Below are 27,984 nucleotides of genomic sequence, written 5' to 3' on the forward strand. Positions count from 1 at the left end.
TGGCAGCACCAGACTCCTTCACTTGCCCACACGAACTGTGGTGCCAACAGAGTCATCTAGAGAAACAGCGGTAGTTACAAATAACACCTCATACTCCCCATATCCAGCTGAAGCTCGGGCCACTACATACTCTAAGACACCAGAAGGGACAAGCCAGTCAAGAGGAACAATGTCTTTCCCCCACCCAGAGTCAACGTCCACAGGGACTGTCCAGCAAGTGAGCTCAGTCCCAACTTCTAAAACAACTGAAATGGACTTGTCCACATGGCTTGGCTCCACGGAGGGGACCACAGTGGGCACGAATTTCCCTTCCAGCAGAACTTCCACTGGCCTTCAGCACTCTGCAACAAGTTTATTTGTAACCCCCAAAGTGGCCACGAGCTCAGTGACAAAGAAATCTGAACTTGAAACCATGACAAGCATCAGTACCATGGTCACTCCTTCCATTGCCTTCAGTAAGAAGGCAGTGACGGCTGAACCACAGACCGGTGGATCCGAGGGGGAGGCTCATTCATCCACTAGCCCATGGTCAGAGCAGGCAGCTGGGTGGGACCCAACACTGAGTGCCTCCCCTGCAGACCCAGACACAGCTATTACCACCCCCCGTTCTGATAGGTCAGAAGGCTCAGCCACTATCGGCCTCATCAGCATGGCAAGAGAGAAAGCTCACTCCTCTGCATTGGCTACCTCCCCTTTCATAGGGCCCAAGTCTGAGTCCATCACAGGATTGGAGACCCCTGAAACCTCACCTCCACCTGCGGCCCTTTCTGTGACATCATCTCCTACAGAACTAACAAGCAAGGGTGGGGCCCTCGCTGTGGAGGTCATCACCTCCAGCCCCGGGGGAACAAGGTCAGTTTCAACTGTAATGCCTAGCCCAGAGAGCAAGTCCAGGACCTCAGACAGCACCCAAGCACCAGGGACCTCTCCATGGACTGTCACAGACACAGCAGCCTACTTCCATGTCACTGGTTTGCCCGGAGCCAGTTCTACAGGGACGACACTGGCTTCCTCGGCAGCGGCCATTGCAACAGCTGAACAACAGGCAAGTATGTCTGTGGGTGAGGTTTATTCATCTGCTGTCACATGGTCAGAGAAGACAACTGGGAGTGATCCGATTCATGGTGCATCTCCAGAGGCCACAGACACATGGCATCTAACCACCAGACAACGAACCACATCACCATCGGTGACCTTTAAAAGCCAAGCCACTACTGGCCTCTCCTATGGCTCGGGACGAATACTGAGCTCTTCCCCGTCTATCACATTTCCTTCGATGGGGTCTAAGGCGCTGGTGGCCATCACAAGTGTAGTAGCTGGTGATGCTGCCTCTACAACTGGACAACGATCACAAACCTCATCTCCTGCAGAAGCGAACATCACGGGTGTCACTGTAGCCCCTACTCCAGATGTCGCCACCACCATCACCACCGTGGGAAACAACTCAGTCCTGACTACCACGTCCAACCCGGAGAGGAGAGTGAGCACCCTGGTCACAGAGACCAGCATGTCTACCCAAGAGCGTCCTTCCAGCTGGTCACCTACAACTGCTTTTGTCCCAACATCAAGCTCCTGGGCCGTAACAGACACAGCTTCAATGTTGGAAGCCACAGGTTCCGCTGAAACAACTTCTGTAATGGGCACGTTATCCTTAGCATCTAGCACTGAATCAGGCTCTTTATCTACTTCCCATGGCCTTGGGACCGTCCTTGGAACCACCCTGGCCATTCCATCTCCTCATGCTTCAGCTGAAGACACAAAGTCCACAAATATGAGAACATGGCGTCCTTCAGACACAACGCCATCTATGCCCATCTCAACCACTTCTGGGATCAAGAAGATGAGCCCCTCATATCCTCATTATGTAAGCACAAGTGGGACCAATGACCATCCAAATACAAAGACTGACCCCAAAATCCCCCCTCCTATTTCTCCATCGGATTTTCAGCCTACTCTGGACTGGGCTACTGGGAAATCTGTGTCATCATCCACAGCCACTACCTCACTTCCTCAAGGGAGCACAATGCAAGAATTACCTGGGGAGAACAAGGTCAGCCCAACTACCTCACAGCTGCCAGCCGTGACAGCAGAAATTAAGAGTGGGTTCACACCTACTGAGATGGTAAGTCCTTCCAGAGTCACTTTATCAGGGAGGACAGATCTCATCAGCAAAGAAGCAGAACACAGTTCTCACCAGTTTCCTACCACAAAAGCTATAACCAGGGAAACCAAAGTGCTAATCCCTGGAGTTACATCACAGGGCACAAGGACCACGGGTGCATCAAGAGCCTCCTGGGCTGAGACTCACTCGGCTGGGACTCGGGGTTTTACACGCTCACTTGTGACCATTAGCGTGGACACAAGTTCTGAGGATGTGTCACAGACAAGCCTTTCCTCTGACCATGATAACACATCTCCTTCCCCACTGGTGGCCTTGCATGACACGATGTCACCTTCTCTAATTTCCCCCACATCACAAGCCAGGGACCTTTCTCCACCTGTTCCTGCCACATCACCTGCCACACTGGGGACCACCAGCACATTGAACACAAGCTTGGGACCTGTGACAAGTCCACATTCAGGTTTGAACAGCACCTCAGGTGACACCCAGGTAACTTCAGAAGTGTCCACTGCTACAGAGGGACTCCATCTTTCTGGGAACACAGCAGTGACCAGTGTGGGGAACATCACGACTGCACAGGAGTCCTGGACCTCTGCCCCAGTGGGATCTGAGACACCCAAAGGCACCACTGCAGTAGTCGCCTCTTTGCTCACTGGGGACCCCTCATTGTCCACACCAGAGGCTGGCCTTTCTCAAACCACAGAGTCTGAGACACAGTCAATGTCATCCCCTGGTCTGGAACCACAGGAAACCAGCACGTCCCAGCACACCACCGAGGACTCGGAGACAATGAGTGTCCTTTCACCGGCGTCAACTGATACTACTGCGGGGGACTCTAGGACCCACGTCATGTCCTCCAGCAGGACATCCATCCCTGGCACGGCTCAGTCCACGATGTCACCAGACATCTCCATAGGAATCAAGACCAGACTCTCTACCTCCTCCACCTTGACAGAGTCCACAACTATAGCCATGGTCCCCAAAACAGTTGCCCCTGGGGCTACATCACAGGACACAAGTAACACGGATGCATCAACCATGGCCTCCTGGGCTGAAAGTCACTCAGGAGGGACTCAGATTTCTGCAAGCTCAGAAGTGATCCTTGGCGTGGATACGGGTTCTGAGGTTGTGTCACGGACAAGCCCTGCCTCTGAACAAGAAAACACATCTCCATCGCCCCTGGTGACCTCACGTTCCACGACGTCGCCTTCTCTCCATTCCCCCACATCACAAGCCAGGGACATTACTCCACCTGTCCCTGCCACTTCACCAAGCACGCCTGCCAGGCTGGGGACCAGCAACGTGTTAAGCACAAGCTTAGGACTTGGGACAGGTCCACCCTCAGGTGTGAGCAGCACCTCAGGTGACAGACAGATGTATTCAGAAGTGTCTCTTGCTACAGAGGGACTCCACATTTCTGGGAACACAGCAAGGACCCACTTGGGGACCATCATGTCTACACAGGAGCCCCAGTCCTCTGCCCCAGCGAGATCAGAGACACCCAAAGGCAGCACTGCAGTAGTCACCTCTTGGCTCAGTGGGGACACCTCATTTTCCACACTGGGGGCTAGCCTTTCTGAAACCACAGAGTCTGAGACACAGTCAGCGTCATCCCCTGACCTGGAACCACGGGAAACCAGCACATCCCAGCACACCACCGTGGACTCAGAGACAATGAGTGCCCCTTCTCCAGTGTCCACTGGTACTACTGCAGAGCACTCTAGGACCCACGTCATCTCCTCCAGCAGGACATCCATCCATGGCCTTTCTCAGTCCACGATTTCACCAGACATGTCCACAGGAATTAACACCAGGCTCTCTACCTCCTCCACCTTGACAGAGTCCACAGCCCAAGCTGTGGTCCCCAAAACAGTTGTCCCTGGGACTACATCACAGAACACAAGTAACACGGATGCATCAACCACGGCCTCCTGGGCCGAAAGTCACTCAGAAGGCACTCAGGTTTCTGAAAGCTCAGAAGGGACCATTGGCGTGGATATGGGTTCTGAGATTGTGTCACGGACAAGCCCTGCCTCTGACCAGGACACCACATCTCCATCCCCCCTGGTGCCCTCACTTGCTACGACATCACCTTCTCTACATTCCCCCACATCACAAGCCAGGGACATTACTCCACCTGTCCCTGCCACTTCACCAAGCACACCTGGCGGGCTGGGGACCAGCAGTGTGTTGAGCACAAGCTTGGGACTTGGGACAAGTCCACCCTCAGGTGTGAGCAGCACCTCAGGTGACAGCTGGGTATCTTCAGAAGCATCTCCCAATACAGAGAGACTCCACCTTTCTGGGAACACAGCAGTGACCAGCTTGGGGACCATCACGTCTACACAGGAGTCCCGGTCCTTTGCCCCAGTGGGAACAGAGACACCCAAAGACACCACTGCAGTAGTCCCCTCTTCGCTCACTGGGGACACCTCATTTTCAACACCGGAGGCTGGCCTTCCTCAAACCACAGAGTCTGAGACACAGTTAATGTCATCCCCTGGCCTGGAACCATGGGAAACCAGCACGTCCCAGCACACCACCATGGACTCAGAGACAATGAGTGTCCCTTCACCAGCGTCCACTGATACTACTGCGGGGGACTCTAGGACCCACGTCATCTCGTCCAGCAAGACATCCATCCCTGGACCTTATCAGTCCACAATTTCACCAGACATGGCCACAGGAATCAACACCAGGCTCTCTACCTCCTCCACCTTGACAGAGTCCACAGCCCGAGCCGTGGTCCCCAAAACAGTTGTCCCTGGGACTACATCACAGAACACAAGTAACACGGATGCATCAACCATGGCCTCCTGGGCCGAAAGTCACTCAGCGGAGATTCAGGTTTCGGTAAGCTCAGAAGTGACCACTGGTGTGGACACAGGTTCTGAGATTGTGTCATGGACAAGCCCTGCCTTAGACCAAGTCAAAACATCTCCAACCCCCCTGGTGCCCTCACATACCACGACGTTGTCTTCTCTACATTCCCCCACATCACAAGCCAGGGACCCTACACCACCTGTCCCTGCAACTTCACCAGGCACGCATAGCACAATGGAGAACACTGGCACATTGAACACGACGTTGAGCACTGAGACAAGTCCGCCTTCAGGTGTGAGCAACACCTCAGGTGACAGCTGGGTGTCTTCAGAAGCGTCTCCCGCTACAGAAGGATTCTACCTTTCCGGGAACACAGCATTGACCAGCTTGGGGACCATCACATCTACACAGGAGTCCCAGTCCTCTGCCCCAGTGGGATCAGAGACACCCAAAGGCTCCACTGCAGTAGTCCCCTCTTCGCTCAGTGGGGACACCTCATTTTCCACACCGGAGGCTGGTCTTTCTGAAACCACAGAGTCTGAGACACGGTCAACATCATCCCAGGGCCAGGAACCATGGGAAACCAGCACATCCAGGCATATCACCGTGGACTCGGAGACAATGAGTGTCCCTTCTCCAGTGTCCACTGATACTACTGCAGAGGACGCTAGGACCCACGTCATCTCCTCCAGCAAGACATCCATCGCTGGCCCTGCTCAGTCCAAGATGTCACCAGACATCTCCACAGGAATCAACACCAGGCTCTCTACCTCCTCCATCTTGACCGAGTTCACAACTATAGCCATGGTCCCCAAAACAGTTGTCCCTGGGACTACATCACAAGACACAAGTAACACGGATGCATCAACTACGGCCTCCTGGGCCAAAAGTCACTCAGCAGGGACTCAGGTTTCTGCAAGCTCAGTAGTGACCGTTGGGTTGGACACGGGTTCTGAGGTTGTGTCACGGACAAGCCCTGCCTCTGACCAGGACACCACATCTCCATCCCCCCTTGTGCCTTCACATGCCCCGATGTCAACTTCTCTACATTCCCCCACATCACAAGCCAGAGACATTACTCCACCTGTCCCTGCCACTTCACCAAGCATGCCTGCCGGGCTGGGGACCAGCGGTGCGTTGAGCACAAGCTTGGGACTTAGGACAGGTCCACCCTCAGGTGTGAGCAGCACTTCAGGTGACAGACAGATGTATTCAGAAGTGTCTCTTGCTACAGAGGGACTCCACATTTCCGGGAGCACAGCAGTGAGCCTCTTGGGGACCATCACGTCTACACAGGAGTCCCGGTCTTCTGCCCCAGTGAGATCAGAGACACCCAAAGACAGCACTGCTTTAGTCACCTCTTGGCTCAGTGGGGACACCTCATTTTCCACACCGGGGGCAGGCCTTTCTGAAACAACGGAGTCTGAGACACGGTCAGCGTCATCCCCTGGCCTGGAACCACGGGAAACCAGCACATCACGGCACACCACCGTGGACTCAGAGACAATGAGTGTCCTTTCTCCAGTGTCCACTGGTACTACTGCAGAGGACTCTAGGACCCACGTCATCTCCTCCAGCAGGACATCCATCCATGGCCTTTCTCAGTCCACGATTTCACCAGACATGTCCACAGGAATTAACACCAGGCTCTCTACCTCCTCCACCTTGACAGAGTCCACAGCCCGAGCTGTGGTCCCCAAAACAGTTGTCCCTGGGACTACATCACAGGACACAAGTAACACGGATGCATCAACCACGGCCTCCTGGGCCGAAAGTCACTCAGCAGGCACTCAGGTGTATGCAAGCTCAGTAGTGACCATTGACATGGACACGGGTTCTGAGATTGTGTCACAGACAAGCCCTGCCTCTGACCAGGACACCACATCTCCATCCCCCCTGGTCCCCTCACGTGCCACAACATCGCCTTCTCTACATTCCCCCACATCACAAGCCAGGGACCCTACTCCACCTGTCCCTGCCACTTCACCAGGCACGCATAGCACAATGGAGACCACTGGCCGATTAAACATGACTTTGAGCACTGTGACAAGTCCACCTTCAGGTGTGAGCTTCACCTCAGGTGACAGCTGGGTGTCTTCAGAAGCATCTCCCTCTACAGAGGGACTCCACCTTTCCTGGTATACAGCAGTGACCAGCTTGGGGACCAAAACGTCAACAAAAGAGTCCCAGTCCTCTGCCCCAGCGGGATCAGAGACACTCAAAGCCACCACTGCAGTAGACCCCTCTTCACACACTAGGGATGCCTCATTTTCCACACCAGAGGCTGGCCTTTCTCAAACCACAGAGTCTGAGACACAGTCAATGTCATCCCCTGGCCTGGAACCACGGGACACCAGCACATCATGGCAAACAACCGTGGCCTCGGAGACAATGAGTGTCCCTTCTCCAGTGTCCACTGGTACTACTGCAGAGCACTCTAGGACCCACATCATCTCCTCCAGCAGGACATCCATCCCTGGCCCTGCTCAGTCCACGATGTCACCAGACAACTCCACAGGAATCAACACCAGGCTCTCTACCTCCTCCATCTTGACCAAGTCCACAACTATAGCCATGGTCCCCAAAACAGCTGTCCCTGGGGCTACATCACAGGACACAAGTAACACGGATGCATCAACCATGGCCTCCTGGGCCGAAAGTCACTCAGCAGGGACTCAGGATTCTGCAAGCTCAGTAGTGACCGTTGGGTTGGACACGGGTTCTGAGGTTGTGTCACGGACAAGCCCTGCCTCTGACCAGGACACCACATCTCCATCCCCCCTGGTGCCCTCACTTGCCACGACGTCACCTTCTCTACATTCCCCCATATCACAAGCCAGGGACATTACTCCACCTGTCTCTGCCACTTCACCAAGCATGCCTGCTGGGCTGGGAACCAGCAGGGCATTGAGCACAAGCTTGGGACTTGGGACAGGTCCACCTTCAGGTGTAAGCAGCACCTCAGGTGACAGCCTGGTGTCTTCAGAAGCGTCTCCCCCTACAACGGGACTCCACCTTTCCGGGAACACAGCAGTGACCAGCTTGGGGACCACCACATCTACACAGGAGTCCCGGTCCTCTGCCCCAGTGGGATCCGAGACACCCAAAGGCACCACTGCAGTAGTACCCTCTTTGCTCACTGGGGACCCCTCATTGTCCACACCAGAGGCTGGCCTTTCTCAAACCACAGAGTCTGAGACACAGTCAATGTCATCCCCTGGTCTGGAGCCACGGGAAACCAGCACGTCGTCCCAGCACACCACCGTGGACTCAGAGACAATGAGTGTCCCTACACCGACGTCCACTGATACTACTGCGGGGGACTCTAGGACCCATGTCATATCCTCCAGCAAGACATCCATCCCTCGCCCTGCTCAGTCCACAATGTCACCAGACATCTCCACAGGATTCAACACCAAGCTCTCTACCTCCTCCACCTTGACAGAGTCCACAGCCCGAGCCGTGGTCCCCAAAACAGTTGTCCCTGGGACTACATCACAGAACACAAGTAACACGGATGCATCAACCATGGCCTCCTGGGCCGAAAGTCACTCAGGAGGGACTCAGGTTTCGGTAAGCTCAGAAGTGACCATTGGTGTGAACACAGGTTCTGAGGTTGTGTCACGGACAAGTCCTGCCTCTGACCAAGAAAACACATCTCCATTGCCCCTGGTGACCTCACGTGCAACGACGTCGCCTTTGCTACATTCCCCCACATCACAAGCCAGGGACCCTACGCCCCATGTCCCTGCCACTTCACCAGGCACGCCTAGCACAATGGAGACCACTGGCACATTGATCATGACTTTGAGCACTGTGACAAGCCCACCTTCAGGTGTGAGCAGCACCTCAGGTGACAGCCTGGTGTCTTCAGAAGCGTCTCCCACTACAGAGGGTCTCCACATTTCCGGGAACACAGCAGTGACCAACTTGGGGAACAAAATGTCAACAAAGGAGTCCCAGTCCTCTGCCCCAGTGAGATCAGAGACACCCAAAGGCATCACTGCAGTAGTCCCCTCTTTGCTCACTGGGGACGCCTCATTTTCCACACCGGAAGCTGGCCTTGCTCAAACCACAGAGTCTGAGAAATGGTCAACATCATCCCCTGGCCTGGAGCCATGGGAAACCAGCACATCCCGGCACACCACCGTGGCCTCGGAGACAATGAGTGTCCCTTCTCCAGTGTCCACTGGTACTACTGCAGAGCACTCTAGGACCCACGTCATCTCCTCCAGCAGGACATCCATCCCTGGCCCTGCTCAGTCCACGATGTCTCCAGACATCTCCACAGGAATCAACACCAGGCTCTCTACCTCCTCCATCTTGACCGAGTCCACAACTATAGCCATGGTCCCCAAAACAGCTGTCCCTGGGACTACATCACAGGACACAAGTAACATGGATGCATCAACCACAGCCTCCTGGGCCGAACGTCACTCAGCAGGGACTGAGGTTTCTGCGCGCTCAGTAGTGAGTATGGGGGTGGACATGGGTTCTGAGGTTGTGTCACGGACAAGCCCAGCCTCTGACCAAGACAACACATCTCCATCCCTCCGGGTACCCACACGTGCCACGAAGTCGCCTTCTCTACATTCCCCCACATCACAAGCCAGGGACCCTACGCCACCTTTCCCTGCCACTTTACAAGGCATGCCGAGCACAATGGAGACCACTGGCACATTGAACACGACTTTGAGCACTGTGACAAGTCCACCTTCAGCTGTGAGCAGCAACTCAGGTTACAGCCAGATGTATTCAGAAGCGTCTCTTGCTACAGAGGGTCTCCACTTTTCTGGGAACACAGTAGTGACCAGCTCTGGGACCATCACTTCTACACAGGAGTCCCGGTCCTCTGACCCAGCGGGATCAGAGACACCCAAAGGCACCACTACAGTAGTCACCTCTTGGCTCAGTGGGGACACCTCACTTTACACACCAGAGGCTGGCCTTTCTGAAACAACAGAGTCTGAGACATGGTCAACATCATCCCCTGGCCTGGAACCATCAGAAACCAGCACATCCCGGCACACCACCATGGCCTCAGAGACAATGAGTGTCCCTTCTCCAGTGTCCACTGGTACTACTGCAGAGGACTCTAGGACCCACGTCATCTCCTCCAGCAGGACATCCATCCCTGGCCCTGCTCAGTCCACGATTTCACTAGATATGTCCACAGGAATCAATACAAGGCCCTCTACCTCCTCCACCTTGACAGAGTCCACAGCCCAAGCTGTGGTCCCCAAAACAGTTGTTCCTGGGACTACATCACAGGACACAAGTAACATGGATGCATCAACCACGGCCTCCTGGACTGAAAGTCACTCAGCAGGCACTCAGGTTTCTGCAAGCTCAGAAGGGACCATTGGCGTGGATATGGGTTCTGAGATTGTGTCACTGACAAGCCCTGCCTCTGACCAAGACACCACATCTCCATCCCCCCTGGTGCCCTCACGTGCAACGACGTCACCTTCTCTCCGTTCCCCGACATCGCAAGCCAGGGACATTACTCCACCTTTCTCTGCCACTTCACCAGGCATGCCTAGCACATTGGAGACCACTGGCACATTGAACACAACTTTGAGCACTGTGACACGTCCACCTTCAGGTGTGAGCAACATCTCAGGTGACAGCTGGGTGTCTTCAGAAGCGTCTCCCACTACAGCGGTACTCCACCTTCCCGGGAACACAGCAGTGACCAGCTTGGGGACCATCACGTCCACACAGGAGTCCCGGTCCTCTGCCCCAGTAGGATCAGAGACACCCAAAGGCACCACTGCAGTAGTCACCTCTTGGCTCAGTGGGGACACCTCACTTTCCACACCGGAGGCTGGCCTTTCTGAAACCACAGAGACTGAGCCACGGTCAACGTCATCCCCTGGCCTGGAACCATGGGAAACCAGCACATCCCGGCACACCACCATGGCCTCGGAGACAATGAGTGTCCCTTCTCCAGTGTCCACTGGTACTACTGCAGAGGACTCTAGGACCCACGTCATCTCCTCCAAGAGGACATCCATCCCTGGCCCTGCTCAGTCCACGATGTCTCCAGACATCTCCACAGGAATCAACACCAGGCTCTCTACCTCCTCCATCTTGACCAAGTCCACAACTATAGCCATGGTCCCCAAAACAGTTGTCCCTGGGACTACATCACAGGACACAAGTAACACAGATGCATCAACCACGGCCTCCTGGGCCGAAAGTCACTCAGCAGGCACTCAAGTTTCTGCAAGCTCAGAAGTGACCATTGGCATGGACACGGGTTCTGAGGTTGTGTCACGGAAAATCCCTGCCTCAGACTGGGACACCACATCTCCATCACCCTTGGTGCCCTCACTTGCCATGACATCACCTTCTCTACATTCCCCCATATCACAAGCCAGGGATGTTACTCCACCTGTCCCTGCCACTTCACCACGCACGCCTGCTGGGCTGGGGACCAGCGACGCAATGAGCACAAGCTTGGGACTTGGGACAAGTCCACCCTCAGGTGTGAGCAGCACCTCAGGTGACAACCGGGTGTCTTCAGAATCATTTCCCGCTACAAGGGGACTCCACCTTTCCGGGAACACAGCAGTGACCAGCTTGGGGACCATCACGTCTACACAGGAGTCCTGGTCCTCTGCCCCAGCAGGATCAGAGACACCCAAAGGCACCACTGCAGTAGTATCCTCTTCGCTCACAGGGGACGCCTCATTTTCCACACCAGTGGCTGCTCTTTCTGAAACCACAGAGTCTGAGACATGGTCAACATCATCCCATGGCCTGGAACCACGGGCAACCAGCACATCCCAGCACACCACTGTGGACTCAGAGACAATGAGTGTCCCGTCTCCGGTGTCCACCGGTACTACTGCAGAGGACTCTACGACCCACGTCATCTCCTCCAGCAGGACATCCATCCCTGGCCCTGCTCAGTCCACGATGTCTCCAGACATCTCCACAGGAATCAACACCAGGCTCTCTACCTCCTCCATCTTGACCGAGTCCACAACTATAGCCATGGTCCCCAAAACAGTTGTCCCTGGGACTACATCACAGGACACAAGTAACACGGATGCATCAACAATGGCCTCCTGGGTCGAAAGTCACTCAGCAGGGATACAGGTTACTGTAAGCTCAGAAGTGACCATTGGCGTGGACACGGGTTCTGAGGTTGTATCATGGGCAAGCCCTACCTCTGACTGGGACACCACATCTCCATCGCCCCTGGTGCCCTCACCTGCAACAACATCACCTTCTCTCCATTCCCCCATATCACAAGCCAGGGACATTACTCCACCTGTCCCTAACACTTCACCAGGCATGCCTAGCACAATGGAGACCACTGGCAAATTAAACATGACTTTGAGCACTGCGACAAGTCCGCCTTCAGGTGTGAGCAGCACCTCAGGTGACAGCCTGGTGTCTTCAGAAGCGTCTCCCGCTACAGAGGTACTCCACCTTCCCTGGAACACAGCAGTGACCAGCTTGGGGACCATCACGTCTACACAGGAGTCCCGGTCCTCTGCCCCAGTAGGATCAGAGACACCCAAAGGCACCACTGCAGTAGTCACCTCTTGGCTCAGTGGGGACACCTCACTTTCCACACCGGAGGCTGGCCTTTCTGAAACCACAGAGACTGAGCCACGGTCAACGTCATCCCCTGGCCTGGAACCATGGGAAACCAGCACATCCCGGCACACCACCATGGCCTCGGAGACAATGAGTGTCCCTTCTCCAGTGTCCACTGATACTACTGCAGAGGACTCTAGGACCCATGTCATCTCCTCCAAGAGGACATCCATCCCTGGCCCTGCTCAGTCCACGATGTCTCCAGACATCTCCACAGGAATCAACACCAGGCTCTCTACCTCCTCCATCTTGACCAAGTCCACAACTATAGCCATGGTCCCCAAAACAGTTGTCCCTGGGACTACATCACAGGACACAAGTAACACAGATGCATCCACCACGGCCTCCTGGGCCGAAAGTCACTCAGCAGGCACTCAAGTTTCTGCAAGCTCAGAAGTGACCATTGGCATGGACACGGGTTCTGAGGTTGTGTCACGGAAAATCCCTGCCTCAGACTGGGACACCACATCTCCATCACCCTTGGTGCCCTCACTTGCCATGACATCACCTTCTCTACATTCCCCCATATCACAAGCCAGGGATGTTACTCCACCTGTCCCTGCCACTTCACCACGCACGCCTGCTGGGCTGGGGACCAGCGACGCAATGAGCACAAGCTTGGGACTTGGGACAAGTCCACCCTCAGGTGTGAGCAGCACCTCAGGTGACAACCGGGTGTCTTCAGAATCATTTCCCGCTACAAGGGGACTCCACCTTTCCGGGAACACAGCAGTGACCAGCTTGGGGACCATCACGTCTACACAGGAGTCCTGGTCCTCTGCCCCAGCAGGATCAGAGACACCCAAAGGCACCACTGCAGTAGTATCCTCTTCGCTCACAGGGGACGCCTCATTTTCCAAACCAGTGGCTGCTCTTTCTGAAACCACAGAGTCTGAGACATGGTCAACATCATCCCATGGCCTGGAACCACGGGCAACCAGCACATCCCAGCACACCACTGTGGACTCAGAGACAATGAGTGTCCCGTCTCCGGTGTCCACCGGTACTACTGCAGAGGACTCTACGACCCACGTCATCTCCTCCAGCAGGACATCCATCCCTGGCCCTGCTCAGTCCACGATGTCTCCAGACATCTCCACAGGAATCAACACCAGGCTCTCTACCTCCTCCATCTTGACCGAGTCCACAACTATAGCCATGGTCCCCAAAACAGTTGTCCCTGGGACTACATCACAGGACACAAGTAACACGGATGCATCAACCACGGCCTCCTGGGCCGAAAGTCACTCAGCAGGCACTCAAGTTTCTGCAAGCTCAGAAGTGACCCCTGGCGTCGATACGGGTACTGAGGTCGTGTCACGGACAAGCCCTGTCTCTGACTGGGACACCACAACTCCATCGCCCCTGGTGCCCTCACCTGCCACGACATCACCTTCTCTCCATTCCCCCATATCACAAGCCAGGGACATTACTCCACCTGACCCTGCCACTTCACCAGGCATGCCTAGCACAATGGAGACCACTGGCAAATTAAACATGACTTTGAGCACTGCGACAAGTCCGCCTTCAGGTGTGAGCAGCACCTCAGGTGACAGCCTGGTGTCTTCAGAAGCGTCTCCCGCTACAGAGGTACTCCACCTTCCCTGGAACACAGCAGTGACCAGCTTGGGGACCATCACGTCCACACAGGCGTCCCGGTCCTCTGCCCCAGTAGGATCAGAGACACCCAAAGGCACCACTGCAGTAGTCACCTCTTGGCTCAGTGGGGACACCTCACTTTCCACACCGGAGGCTGGCCTTTCTGAAACCACAGAGACTGAGCCACGGTCAACGTCATCCCCTGGCCTGGAACCATGGGAAACCAGCACATCCCGGCACACCACCATGGCCTCGGAGACAATGAGTGTCCCTTCTCCAGTGTCCACTGGTACTACTGCAGAGGACTCTAGGACCCACGTCATCTCCTCCAAGAGGACATCCATCACTGGCCCTGCTCAGTCCACGATGTCTCCAGACATCTCCACAGGAATCAACACCAGGCTCTCTACCTCCTCCATCTTGACCAAGTCCACAACTATAGCCATGGTCCCCAAAACAGTTGTCCCTGGGACTACATCACAGGACACAAGTAACACAGATGCATCCACCACGGCCTCCTGGGCCGAAAGTCACTCAGCAGGCACTCAAGTTTCTGCAAGCTCAGAAGTGACCATTGGCATGGACACGGGTTCTGAGGTTGTGTCACGGAAAATCCCTGCCTCAGACTGGGACACCACATCTCCATCACCCTTGGTGCCCTCACTTGCCATGACATCACCTTCTCTACATTCCCCCATATCACAAGCCAGGGATGTTACTCCACCTGTCCCTGCCACTTCACCACGCACGCCTGCTGGGCTGGGGACCAGCGACGCAATGAGCACAAGCTTGGGACTTGGGACAAGTCCACCCTCAGGTGTGAGCAGCACCTCAGGTGACAACCGGGTGTCTTCAGAATCATTTCCCGCTACAAGGGGACTCCACCTTTCCGGGAACACAGCAGTGACCAGCTTGGGGACCATCACGTCTACACAGGAGTCCTGGTCCTCTGCCCCAGCAGGATCAGAGACACCCAAAGGCACCACTGCAGTAGTATCCTCTTCGCTCACAGGGGACGCCTCATTTTCCACACCAGTGGCTGCTCTTTCTGAAACCACAGAGTCTGAGACATGGTCAACATCATCCCATGGCCTGGAACCACGGGCAACCAGCACATCCCAGCACACCACTGTGGACTCAGAGACAATGAGTGTCCCGTCTCCGGTGTCCACCGGTACTACTGCAGAGGACTCTACGACCCACGTCATCTCCTCCAGCAGGACATCCATCCCTGGCCCTGCTCAGTCCACGATGTCTCCAGACATTTCCACAGGAATCAACACCAGGCTCTCTACCTCCTCCATCTTGACCGAGTCCACAACTATAGCCATGGTCCCCAAAACAGTTGTCCCTGGGACTACATCACAGGACACAAGTAACACGGATGCATCAACAATGGCCTCCTGGGTCGAAAGTCACTCAGCAGGGATACAGGTTACTGTAAGCTCAGAAGTGACCATTGGCGTGGACACGGGTTCTGAGGTTGTATCATGGGCAAGCCCTACCTCTGACTGGGACACCACATCTCCATCGCCCCTGGTGCCCTCACCTGCAACAACATCACCTTCTCTCCATTCCCCCATATCACAAGCCAGGGACATTACTCCACCTGTCCCTAACACTTCACCAGGCATGCCTAGCACAATGGAGACCACTGGCAAATTAAACATGACTTTGAGCACTGCGACAAGTCCGCCTTCAGGTGTGAGCAGCACCTCAGGTGACAGCCTGGTGTCTTCAGAAGCGTCTCCCGCTACAGAGGTACTCCACCTTCCCTGGAACACAGCAGTGACCAGCTTGGGGACCATCACGTCTACACAGGAGTCCCGGTCCTCTGCCCCAGTAGGATCAGAGACACCCAAAGGCACCACTGCAGTAGTCACCTCTTGGCTCAGTGGGGACACCTCACTTTCCACACCGGAGGCTGGCCTTTCTGAAACCACAGAGACTGAGCCACGGTCAACGTCATCCCCTGGCCTGGAACCATGGGAAACCAGCACATCCCGGCACACCACCATGGCCTCGGAGACAATGAGTGTCCCTTCTCCAGTGTCCACTGGTACTACTGCAGAGGACTCTAGGACCCACGTCATCTCCTCCAAGAGGACATCCATCCCTGGCCCTGCTCAGTCCACGATGTCTCCAGACATCTCCACAGGAATCAACACCAGGCTCTCTACCTCCTCCATCTTGACCAAGTCCACAACTATAGCCATGGTCCCCAAAACAGTTGTCCCTGGGACTACATCACAGGACACAAGTAACACAGATGCATCCACCACGGCCTCCTGGGCCGAAAGTCACTCAGCAGGCACTCAAGTTTCTGCAAGCTCAGAAGTGACCATTGGCATGGACACGGGTTCTGAGGTTGTGTCACGGAAAATCCCTGCCTCAGACTGGGACACCACATCTCCATCACCCTTGGTGCCCTCACTTGCCATGACATCACCTTCTCTACATTCCCCCATATCACAAGCCAGGGATGTTACTCCACCTGTCCCTGCCACTTCACCACGCACGCCTGCTGGGCTGGGGACCAGCGACGCAATGAGCACAAGCTTGGGACTTGGGACAAGTCCACCCTCAGGTGTGAGCAGCACCTCAGGTGACAACCGGGTGTCTTCAGAATCATTTCCCGCTACAAGGGGACTCCACCTTTCCGGGAACACAGCAGTGACCAGCTTGGGGACCATCACGTCTACACAGGAGTCCTGGTCCTCTGCCCCAGCAGGATCAGAGACACCCAAAGGCACCACTGCAGTAGTATCCTCTTCGCTCACAGGGGACGCCTCATTTTCCACACCAGTGGCTGCTCTTTCTGAAACTACAGAGTCTGAGACATGGTCAACATCATCCCATGGCCTGGAACCACGGGCAACCAGCACATCCCAGCACACCACTGTGGACTCAGAGACAATGAGTGTCCCGTCTCCGGTGTCCACCGGTACTACTGCAGAGGACTCTACGACCCACGTCATCTCCTCCAGCAGGACATCCATCCCTGGCCCTGCTCAGTCCACGATGTCTCCAGACATTTCCACAGGAATCAACACCAGGCTCTCTACCTCCTCCATCTTGACCGAGTCCACAACTATAGCCATGGTCCCCAAAACAGTTGTCCCTGGGACTACATCACAGGACACAAGTAACACGGATGCATCAACAATGGCCTCCTGGGTCGAAAGTCACTCAGCAGGGATACAGGTTACTGTAAGCTCAGAAGTGACCATTGGCGTGGACACGGGTTCTGAGGTTGTATCATGGGCAAGCCCTACCTCTGACTGGGACACCACATCTCCATCGCCCCTGGTGCCCTCACCTGCAACAACATCACCTTCTCTCCATTCCCCCATATCACAAGCCAGGGACATTACTCCACCTGTCCCTAACACTTCACCAGGCATGCCTAGCACAATGGAGACCACTGGCAAATTAAACATGACTTTGAGCACTGCGACAAGTCCGCCTTCAGGTGTGAGCAGCACCTCAGGTGACAGCCTGGTGTCTTCAGAAGCGTCTCCCGCTACAGAGGTACTCCACCTTCCCTGGAACACAGCAGTGACCAGCTTGGGGACCATCACGTCTACACAGGAGTCCCGGTCCTCTGCCCCAGTAGGATCAGAGACACCCAAAGGCACCACTGCAGTAGTCACCTCTTGGCTCAGTGGGGACACCTCACTTTCCACACCGGAGGCTGGCCTTTCTGAAACCACAGAGACTGAGCCACGGTCAACGTCATCCCCTGGCCTGGAACCATGGGAAACCAGCACATCCCGGCACACCACCATGGCCTCGGAGACAATGAGTGTCCCTTCTCCAGTGTCCACTGGTACTACTGCAGAGGACTCTAGGACCCACGTCATCTCCTCCAAGAGGACATCCATCCCTGGCCCTGCTCAGTCCACGATGTCTCCAGACATCTCCACAGGAATCAACACCAGGCTCTCTACCTCCTCCATCTTGACCAAGTCCACAACTATAGCCATGGTCCCCAAAACAGTTGTCCCTGGGACTACATCACAGGACACAAGTAACACAGATGCATCCACCACGGCCTCCTGGGCCGAAAGTCACTCAGCAGGCACTCAAGTTTCTGCAAGCTCAGAAGTGACCATTGGCATGGACACGGGTTCTGAGGTTGTGTCACGGAAAATCCCTGCCTCAGACTGGGACACCACATCTCCATCACCCTTGGTGCCCTCACTTGCCATGACATCACCTTCTCTACATTCCCCCATATCACAAGCCAGGGATGTTACTCCACCTGTCCCTGCCACTTCACCACGCACGCCTGCTGGGCTGGGGACCAGCGACGCAATGAGCACAAGCTTGGGACTTGGGACAAGTCCACCCTCAGGTGTGAGCAGCACCTCAGGTGACAACCGGGTGTCTTCAGAATCATTTCCCGCTACAAGGGGACTCCACCTTTCCGGGAACACAGCAGTGACCAGCTTGGGGACCATCACGTCTACACAGGAGTCCTGGTCCTCTGCCCCAGCAGGATCAGAGACACCCAAAGGCACCACTGCAGTAGTATCCTCTTCGCTCACAGGGGACGCCTCATTTTCCACACCAGTGGCTGCTCTTTCTGAAACCACAGAGTCTGAGACATGGTCAACATCATCCCATGGCCTGGAACCACGGGCAACCAGCACATCCCAGCACACCACTGTGGACTCAGAGACAATGAGTGTCCCGTCTCCGGTGTCCACCGGTACTACTGCAGAGGACTCTACGACCCACGTCATCTCCTCCAGCAGGACATCCATCCCTGGCCCTGCTCAGTCCACGATGTCTCCAGACATCTCCACAGGAATCAACACCAGGCTCTCTACCTCCTCCATCTTGACCGAGTCCACAACTATAGCCATGGTCCCCAAAACAGTTGTCCCTGGGACTACATCACAGGACACAAGTAACACGGATGCATCAACCACGGCCTCCTGGGCCGAAAGTCACTCAGCAGGCACTCAAGTTTCTGCAAGCTCAGAAGTGACCCCTGGCGTCGATACGGGTTCTGAGGTCGTGTCACGGACAAGCCCTGTCTCTGACTGGGACACCACAACTCCATCGCCCCTGGTGCCCTCACCTGCCACGACATCACCTTCTCTCCATTCCCCCATATCACAAGCCAGGGACATTACTCCACCTGTCCCTAACACTTCACCAGGTATGCCTAGCACAATGGAGACCACTGGCAAATTAAACATGACTTTGAGCACTGCGACAAGTCCGCCTTCAGGTGTGAGCAGCACCTCAGGTGACAGCCTGGTGTCTTCAGAAGCGTCTCCCGCTACAGAGGTACTCCACCTTCCCTGGAACACAGCAGTGACCAGCTTGGGGACCATCACGTCCACACAGGCGTCCCGGTCCTCTGCCCCAGTAGGATCAGAGACACCCAAAGGCACCACTGCAGTAGTCACCTCTTGGCTCAGTGGGGACACCTCACTTTCCACACCGGAGGCTGGCCTTTCTGAAACCACAGAGACTGAGCCACGGTCAACGTCATCCCCTGGCCTGGAACCATGGGAAACCAGCACATCCCGGCACACCACCATGGCCTCGGAGACAATGAGTGTCCCTTCTCCAGTGTCCACTGGTACTACTGCAGAGGACTCTAGGACCCACGTCATCTCCTCCAAGAGGACATCCATCACTGGCCCTGCTCAGTCCACGATGTCTCCAGACATCTCCACAGGAATCAACACCAGGCTCTCTACCTCCTCCATCTTGACCAAGTCCACAACTATAGCCATGGTCCCCAAAACAGTTGTCCCTGGGACTACATCACAGGACACAAGTAACACGAATGCATCAACCATGGCCTCCTGGGCTGAAAGTCACTCAGCAGGCACTCAAGTTTCTGCAAGCTCAGAAGTGACCATTGGCATGGACACGGGTTCTGAGGTTGTGTCACGGACAATCCCTGCCTCAGACCGGGACACCACATCTCCATCCCCCCTGGTGCCCTCACTTGCCACGACATCACCTTCTCTACATTCCCCCATACAAGCCAGGGACGTTACTCCACCTGTCCCTGCCACTTCACCACACACGCCTGCTGGGCTGGGGACCAGTGACGCAATGAGCACAAGCTTGGGACTTGGGACACGTCCACCCTCAGGTGTGAGCAGCACCTCAGGTGACAACTGGGTGTCTTCAGAATCATTTCCCGCTACAAGGGGACTCCACCTTTCCGGGAACACAGCAGTGACCAGCTTGGGGACCATCACGTCTACACAGGAGTCCTGGTCCTCTGCCCCAGCAGGATCAGAGACACCCAAAGGCACCACTGCAGTAGTCCCCTCTTTGCTCACAGGGGACGCCTCATTTTCCACACCAGTGGCTGCTCTTTCTGAAACCACAGAGTCTGAGACATGGTCAACATCATCCCATGGCCTGGAACCACGGGCAACCAGCACATCCCAGCACACCACTGTGGACTCAGAGACAATGAGTGTCCCGTCTCCGGTGTCCACCGGTACTACTGCAGAGGACTCTACGACCCACGTCATCTCCTCCAGCAGGACATCCATCCCTGGCCCTGCTCAGTCCACGATGTCTCCAGACATCTCCACAGGAATCAACACCAGGCTCTCTACCTCCTCCATTTTGACCGAGTCCACAACTATAGCCATGGTCCCCAAAACAGTTGTCCCTGGGACTACATCACAGGACACAAGTAACACGGATTCATCAACCACGGCCTCCTGGGCCGAAAGTCACTCAGCAGGCACTCAGGTTTCTGCAAGCTCAGAAGTGACCCCTGGCGTCGATACGGGTTCTGAGGTCGTGTCACGGACAAGCCCTGTCTCTGACTGGGACACCACATCTCCATTCCCCCTGGAACCCTCGAGTGCCATGACGTCATCCTCTCTACTTTCCCCCACTTCACAAGCCATGTACCTTTCTCCACCCTTCCCTGCTACCTCTCCTGGCACACCTGGTTCTCTGGCGACCCCTGGCACATTGAGCACTGGTTTGGGACCTGTGACAAGTCGAACTTCAGGTTTGAGCAGGACATCAGGTGACATCCAGGTAATCTCAGAAGTGTCTGCCACTACAAAGGGACTCTACCTTTCTGGGAACACAACAGTAACAAACATGGGGGCAATCATGTCTGCACAGGAGTCCCAGTCTTTTACCCCATCAGGCTCAGAGACACCAAAAAGCACCACTGCAGTTGTCACCTCTCCTCTCAGTGGGGACACCTCGTTTTCCACTCCAATGTCTGACCTTTCTGAAACCACAGAGTTTAGGACACAGTCAACGTCTTTCTTTGGCCCACAACCACGGGATACCAGCACCTCCTGGCACACCTACATGGACTCAGGGAAAAAGACTGTTCCTTCTATAGTGATCACTGACACTACCATGGAGGCCTCCAGGACCAGCATCATCTCCTCCAGCAGGACATCCATCCCTGGACCTTCTCAGTCCATCTCAGATATCCCCACAGGAATCAACACCAGGTTTTCTACCTCTACCCTAGGTGTTGAACCTGGGACAATCAGCTTCATTACTCCTAAAGGTACCCTTTGATCTATGTCATAGAATATTCTTATCTTGGGTGCATTAACCAGTGTTCTGAATAGAGCCATTAGGTTTATCACAGGGTTCATGACCACTAACATCATAAATGTTTGCAAAGAGTTAACATGTGCTAGTTTTTTTTTTCTTTCTGCAAACTTTTCTCTTTGTTTTTTTTTATTTTTTAATTTCCTATTTATTTTTTGTATTTTTTATTATTTTTTAAATTTAATTTTATTTTTTCAGTATTCTAAGATTCATTTTTATACACCACACTCAGTGCTCCATGTAGTACATGTCCTCCTTAGTACCCACCACCAGGCTCACCTAACCCCCACCCCCTCCCCTCTAAAACCTCAGTTTGTTTCTCAGAGTCCACAATCTCTCATCATTCATCTCCCCCTCAAGTTTCTCCCAATTCAGTTTTCCTCTCCTTTTCCTAATGTCCTCCGTGTTATCTCTTATGGTCCACAAGTACGTGAAACCATCTGGTAATTGACTCTCTCTGCTTGACTTACTTCACTCAGCATAATCTCCTCCAGTCCTGTCTATGTTGATACAAAAGTTGGGTATTCGTCCTTTCTGATGGAAGCATAATACTCCATTGTATACATGGACCAATCTTCTTTTTTTTTTTTTCCAATCTTCTTTATCTACTCATCCGTTGAAGGGCATCTTGGCTCTTTCCACAGTTTGGCTATTGTGGCCATTGCTGCTATGAACATTGAGGTGCATTGGGCCTTCTTTTCACTCATACATATCTTTGGGGGTAAATACCCAGTAGTGCAATTGCCAGGTCATAGGGTTGCTCTATTTTTAATTTTTTGAGAACTCTCCACACTGTTTTCCAAAGTAGCTGCACCAACTTGCATTCCCACCAACAGTGTAAGAGGGTTCCCCTTTCTCCACATCCTCTCCAATACTAGTTTCCTGTCTTGTTGATTTTGTCTATTGTAACTGATGTAAGGTGGTATCTCCATGTGGTTTTGATTTGAGTCTCCCTGATGGCTAATGCTGATGAACATTTTTTCATGTGTCTGTTAGCCATTTGTATGTCTTCTTTGGAGAAGTGTCTGTTCGTTTCTTCCGCCCATTTTTTTGATGTGATTATCTGTTTTTTGAGTGTTGAGTTTGAGGAGTTCTTTATAGATCTTGGGTATCAGCCCTTTGCCTATACTGCCATTTGTGAATATCTTCTCCCTCTTTGGGAGAAGATTGTCTCTTTGTTTTGTTGACTGCTTCCTTTGATGTGCAGATGCTTTTGATCTTGATGAATTCCTAAAAGCTCATTTTCACTTTTGTTTCCTTTGCCTTTGGAATTGCTGTGGCTGATGTCAAAGACATTACTGTCTATGTTCTCCTCTAGGATTTTGATAGATTCCTCCCTCACATTGAGATCTTTTATCCAGTTCGAGTTTTTATTTTTGTGTATAGTGTAAGAGAATGGTCAGGTTTCATTCAACTATACATAGCTGTCCAATTTTCCCAGCTCCATTTATTGAAGAGACTGTCTTTTCTACTGGATAATTTTTCCTTCTTTCTCAAAGATTATTTGACCATAAAGTTGTGAGTCCATATCTGGGCTCTCTACTCTATTCCACTGGTCTTATGTGTCTGTTTTTGTGCCAGTACCATGCTGTCTTGGTGATCACAGCTTTGTAGTAAAGCTTGAAATCAGGCAACGTGATGCCTCCAGTTTTGTTTTCCTTTTTCAACATTTCCTTAGCAATTCAGGATCTCTCTGCCCTTCATTTTTCTGACAGTGATGCCTTCCACAAACTTACTCTCTTTTGATTCCTTCTCGGCATAAGTTATTAAACACCTTTCCCATTCCTGACCTCATTTCTCATCTCTGTCCCCATAAAGCTCAGTTTTTTCTTTGTTATATAGTCTTTGAAACCACAGTCATTTTTCCTCTACTTTTCTAACAGTGGCATCCTTTGATGTTAGTGCAGATAAAAAGAGTGTGAAATTTTTCATGTATGTATTTGTAAGTAATGCACAGAATAGCTCTTGTATGTATGAGGCACCTTCCTCTGTCCCCATTCACTGTGACCCATGCAGAGCTTCTTATCCAATGAATACTATCTATTCCATGGAGGTGACCCCTATTTTCACTTCAGTACCTGTCTTCTTTGACCCTAAAACTTTGTGACAGGGCAACTTTCCCATCTCTCTTCTAGAGGACTAGAGGCATTCACATCCCTGGACTCTCATCCAGCCACTCCCACAAGCACACTTTTATCTCTTCTGCCCATTCATGCTTTCAAATATTCCAAGACTGATGTCACTTCTTCTCTGAAAATGTGAGTTTCAGACCAGCATTTGTCTTAGCAGTGTGCTGAAATTTCAATGGAAACCTTCTCTCCCTGTTGTGCTTCTCTCTTTTGCAGGGTCTGCTGGCAGAAACTCCTTCCCAGAACCCAGGCTTTCCCTGTCTGTATCAGAAAAGACTTCTCACCTGAGTACAGTAATGCTGTCCTCAGCTGAGACCATTTCAACTGACACATGGGTGCCTTCTTTGTCTACAGCTTCATCTGGAGTTCCAGGAGCCAGCTCAGCCACCTTCTCAACCAGTCCCTATTGGAGGACAGAACCAGGCCCTGGAGATGCTATGCCCACCATTGCGGAGAACCTGCCTTCATCAGCTTCAATACCATTCCCCTCTTCGACCTTCACTACTGCTTACTCTTCAACCAACCCAGCCCCCCATGGGATTACTTCCTCACTTGTTACCCAACGTATGGGGGGCACCAACACTGGGGCAGAGAGGAGCACTGCCAAAGGACCCTTGGTTGTGGCCAGTACTTTGGAGACATGGACTGAGCCACTCAGGACATCTTTATCATCCATTATGGATACCAGAATGACAGAGCATACTCACTTGGGAACAGTGACACATGCCTCTCAACTTCCTTCACAATCAACACAGTTGACAAGTAAGGTCCCATAGCTCCTGTACTCCCATTATTAGTGGCTCATAGGAAATTACTCTTTTCCTGAGAAACATAAAGAAGTTAATTAGGAGTTTATGATTGCACAGAAATTCTTTTAGCAAATGTTTGTTGCTCTAGCCTCAGTTCTAGGCATTGGACTAGGCATTGGGGAAACAAAGATAAATAAGCAAGTAGATGATTCCAGTACCATGATAGATGTTCTAATGTTACTATGATTATGCCAGTGATAATGCTAATGACAACAGACTTTTTCTAGGGCACTTATTCTCTGTTAAGTGGTGTTCTATTAAGTTATTTAATCCTCATTGAAGCACAATTTGAAGAAGGGATGATAATTTTAATGATGATGATGAAGGGATGATTATTATTAAGCCCATTTTACAGATTAGTAAGCTGAGACACAGAGGGTTAAGTAATTTACTCAAGATAATAGAGTTAATATGTGGTAAGAATTCAGACTATGTGGCACTAGAAATCTGTGCTCTTAGTTAGGCTAAGTAGGAGTGGTCAGAGAGGAAGGAGAAAAAGCAAGAGATTCTGGCATCACAAAAGCTGTAGGAGGAGAGAGCTTTAGGAAAGAAAATGGTCAGTTCCATCAAATGATACTAATAGTCAAATTGAAGTAAGGTGAGTCCTTTGACAACATGTGGGCCCTCAGGAAGGGAGGGAGTATACATTGAAAAGAACTAAAACTACAGCCTAATTACACATAGATACAGGGGAGATACCCACTTTGAACTGAGTGTGTTTTTATATTGAGGACAGAGTCAAAAGCAAGGGGAAAGTGAAAGAAAAAGATGAGCAAAGAAAAATGATGGCACAAAGTACCTGTGGGATGTGGGAAGGGCTGGGGGCCTAGAGGGAGGCACATCACCTCCAAGAGATCCATAGATGAGGAAGGGAACCTCTTGAGGATTTCATTCCTCTGAAAAGTTGAATTTGCCCCCAGCTTTTGTTTGGGAGACAAGTGCAGAGAAGTCCTCTAACTCGTTTAGCACCTGCTTTGCTAGCCAGTATCTATAGGAAGATGACTTGGTTATCTCTCAATTCACAATAAAATTAGACACATTAATAGGTATTGATCCATGTCTTAACCTGTGGCTTAGTAGTTGAGTCATGGGTGTTCCATAAACAAGTGATGTGCAAGAGAATAAGAAAGTAGAAGTGTGCTTGGATGGGATAAAGAAAGAATGGAAAGACAGATAAATGAAAGAAGAGAGAGCAAATGTGTAGAAGGGAAGATGGATTTAGAGAAAGGAGGAAGGAAGGATGGATGGATGGATGGGTAGATATAGGGATGGATGGAAGGGAAGATGAATAGATCTACAGGTGGACGAGTGGGTCAATGGACACAGGTGGCCATTTGTGGCTCAGAGCCCTGGATCCATCCCATACAGCTGGACTTGAAAAGAATTGAGTTGTATAGTCAATTAAGTGGATCCATTTGGACAGTACTCTTCTGGGTGAGATGAATTAACCCAGGTCTCTTTTCCACCCTCACCTGTAGGGACAGATGGCATTGTGGAGCCGATCACAAAGAAGCCCAATGAGGCAGCCCATGGAGGAGCCACAGGACCAGCCCATGTCTCTGTGACACTCACATCATCTGCTAGTCCAAAAGGTAGGCTCAACTTTGCTTACTTCCCAGTAGTCTCACTTGAGGACTTACTTCCTCTTCCAGGGAGAGAAACTGTTCGTTTCTTTAGAGGAAGAACCATGTGGGGTGTCCGTGGGCTTCCTGTCTTAGCTGGGTCTTTGTCTAATGGTTACCAAGTGGATGTGACCACTTTTCTTTTCCTCATAACATGCAGAGTGAGTTTAGTTCAGGGTTGGCTTTGTCGGTTCCACAAATAGGACCAAGTTTAACTTAACTCTGAAAATGCTTATTAATCACTTTCTCTGTGTTAGAGACTGTATAAGCAGAGGATGCACAAATGAAAATACTTGGGCACTGTATCCATGAAGCTCTCAGACCAGCAGGGAAGCAACAAATGAACAGAATAACTATGATGCAACTTTAAACATATGCAATGAAGATGTATTTGAACTATAGAAGGAAGGCTTAATGAGGAAGATGATATCTGAATCGGGTTTGAAAGGAGGACTAGGGATTTACCAGAAAGACAGAGGGAGTTGATGAAGACATTCTGGATAGAAAGAACAACCACGTACAAAGGCACAGAGAGGGGGTAAAACTGGAACTATTTGGGAGATACAAATAACTTGCCATTGCTAAAATATGAGGGAGAAGGATGGGGTGCTAGGAAATGATACTGGAGACATGGGCAGAAAACAACATTCAGGAAACCTAAGGCTTGGTAATGCTTGGATATCCTTTAGCAAAAGGACAAAGAATTTTGAGGCAAAACATAAATCGATCAATCAATCAATTAATCAATAGGGTTGGCAGACTTGTTGCTCCTTCCTAAAAAAACATAATATGCATAAGCATATTAAAGACTCTGAGAAATCCTACTGTAAAACTATTAGTTTAACTTTATTCCAACCCAGAGTTTTATACAATTGTTTGGCTGCCATAACCTTTCTCTCTAAAGGCATCTGCTAACATTTCTCAGTGTGCTTATTCTGCCTGAGAGTTTAAGAGGTACAGGTATAGATAGCAAGGGGTTCTCCTCACTGTGGAGTTAACAGGTAAAGCTCCCCATACCCATTAATTTATTCCCAAGATTTTTGGAGCTCAGACTATTATACATTTTGGGAGTTTTCTGCAACATGCAGATTTTAGACAGAGTTAACCCCTACCCCACAACCAGGTAGGTGATTAGTCATATCCTGTGACCCAGCCATCTTTGGTTCAATCCCCCAGAAGCAGACTTGAGTTAAGGGTATGGGGCAAATAGTTTGTCTCAGGTGGGGGATGGTCCCAGGAAGCACTGGAGAAGACAAGGAAAGGAAATCAATGCAAATTGTATCTATGGGCAACAGCGTCAGTCCCACTGGGAAGCTCTGGGAGACAGCATAGAACATGTCAGTGTTGGGCACCTGGGTGGCTCAGTTGGTTAAGCATCTGCCTTCGGCTCAGGTCATGATCTCAAGGTCCTGGGATGGAGGCTTGCATTGAGCTCTCTGCTCAGTGGGGAGTCTGCTTCTCCCTCTCCCTCTGTGCTTTCTCTCAAATAAATAAAATCTTTAGTGTTGTTCTATCTGAGGAGTAAAGTAGATGGGACATTTTTTTATCCAACTCTCTTCTATTGTTGGCTGTAGGACGTTTAATAACCCTCAACACTTTCAGCCTACCCTCTTCCCCTGCCACAGGCTAAGTGAAAGCCCTTAGGTATGGGGTTATAGGGGCCGCATCAGGACCCCCACTGGGGTCAT

The 27,984-nt window shown here is 52.2% G+C and overlaps 4 protein-coding genes across 4 annotated transcripts; all 4 read left to right on the forward strand.

The window, feature by feature from the left end:
- The first annotated feature begins 1,779 nt into the window (after window positions 1–1,779).
- LOC122910253 (mucin-16-like) lies at window positions 1,780–11,670 on the forward strand. The gene is made up of 6 exons (XM_044254908.1): window positions 1,780–1,864; window positions 1,949–2,050; window positions 4,166–4,352; window positions 9,594–9,667; window positions 10,551–11,367; window positions 11,475–11,670. The coding sequence occupies exons 1-6, from the start codon at window positions 1,780–1,782 to the stop codon at window positions 11,668–11,670; spliced, it is 1,461 nt and encodes a 486-aa protein (XP_044110843.1).
- Window positions 11,671–14,032: 2,362 nt separating this feature from the next.
- Window positions 14,033–17,568, forward strand: LOC122910254 (mucin-16-like). The gene is made up of 3 exons (XM_044254909.1): window positions 14,033–14,648; window positions 16,989–17,181; window positions 17,559–17,568. The coding sequence occupies exons 1-3, from the start codon at window positions 14,033–14,035 to the stop codon at window positions 17,566–17,568; spliced, it is 819 nt and encodes a 272-aa protein (XP_044110844.1).
- A 4-nt stretch (window positions 17,569–17,572) lies between these two features.
- Window positions 17,573–18,750, forward strand: LOC122910255 (mucin-16-like). Its single transcript, XM_044254911.1, has 2 exons — window positions 17,573–18,300; window positions 18,555–18,750. Exons 1-2 carry the CDS (start codon window positions 17,573–17,575, stop codon window positions 18,748–18,750), a joined length of 924 nt encoding a protein of 307 aa, XP_044110846.1.
- A 592-nt stretch (window positions 18,751–19,342) lies between these two features.
- LOC122910256 (mucin-16-like) lies at window positions 19,343–27,930 on the forward strand. Its single transcript, XM_044254912.1, has 2 exons — window positions 19,343–20,170; window positions 27,922–27,930. The coding sequence occupies exons 1-2, from the start codon at window positions 19,343–19,345 to the stop codon at window positions 27,928–27,930; spliced, it is 837 nt and encodes a 278-aa protein (XP_044110847.1).
- The last annotated feature ends 54 nt before the right edge of the window (window positions 27,931–27,984 follow it).

Source organism: Neovison vison, chromosome 6 (assembly GCF_020171115.1).
Source record: "Neovison vison isolate M4711 chromosome 6, ASM_NN_V1, whole genome shotgun sequence".
NCBI lineage: Eukaryota > Metazoa > Chordata > Mammalia > Carnivora > Mustelidae > Neogale > Neogale vison.

What these genes read in the sequence shown, in the direction of transcription:
- LOC122910253 (XM_044254908.1), top strand. Translation starts at nt 1,780, where the DNA reads ATGGCGTCCTTCAGACACAACGCCATCTATGCCCATCTCAACCACTTC. An exon ending in AATTACCTGGGGAGAACAAG is followed by an intron (nt 2,051 to 4,165) that starts GTCAGCCCAACT and finishes GCCTCTGACCAG; the next exon opens with GACACCACATCTCCATCCCC. An exon ending in CCTGCCACTTCACCACGCAC is followed by an intron (nt 11,368 to 11,474) that starts GCCTGCTGGGCT and finishes GGGTGTCTTCAG; the next exon opens with AATCATTTCCCGCTACAAGG.
- LOC122910254 (XM_044254909.1), top strand. Translation starts at nt 14,033, where the DNA reads ATGGAGACCACTGGCAAATTAAACATGACTTTGAGCACTGCGACAAGT. An exon ending in GACTACATCACAGGACACAA is followed by an intron (nt 14,649 to 16,988) that starts GTAACACAGATG and finishes CTGAAACTACAG; the next exon opens with AGTCTGAGACATGGTCAACA.
- LOC122910255 (XM_044254911.1), top strand. Translation starts at nt 17,573, where the DNA reads ATGGAGACCACTGGCAAATTAAACATGACTTTGAGCACTGCGACAAGT. An exon ending in GACACGGGTTCTGAGGTTGT is followed by an intron (nt 18,301 to 18,554) that starts GTCACGGAAAAT and finishes GGGTGTCTTCAG; the next exon opens with AATCATTTCCCGCTACAAGG.
- LOC122910256 (XM_044254912.1), top strand. Translation starts at nt 19,343, where the DNA reads ATGGAGACCACTGGCAAATTAAACATGACTTTGAGCACTGCGACAAGT.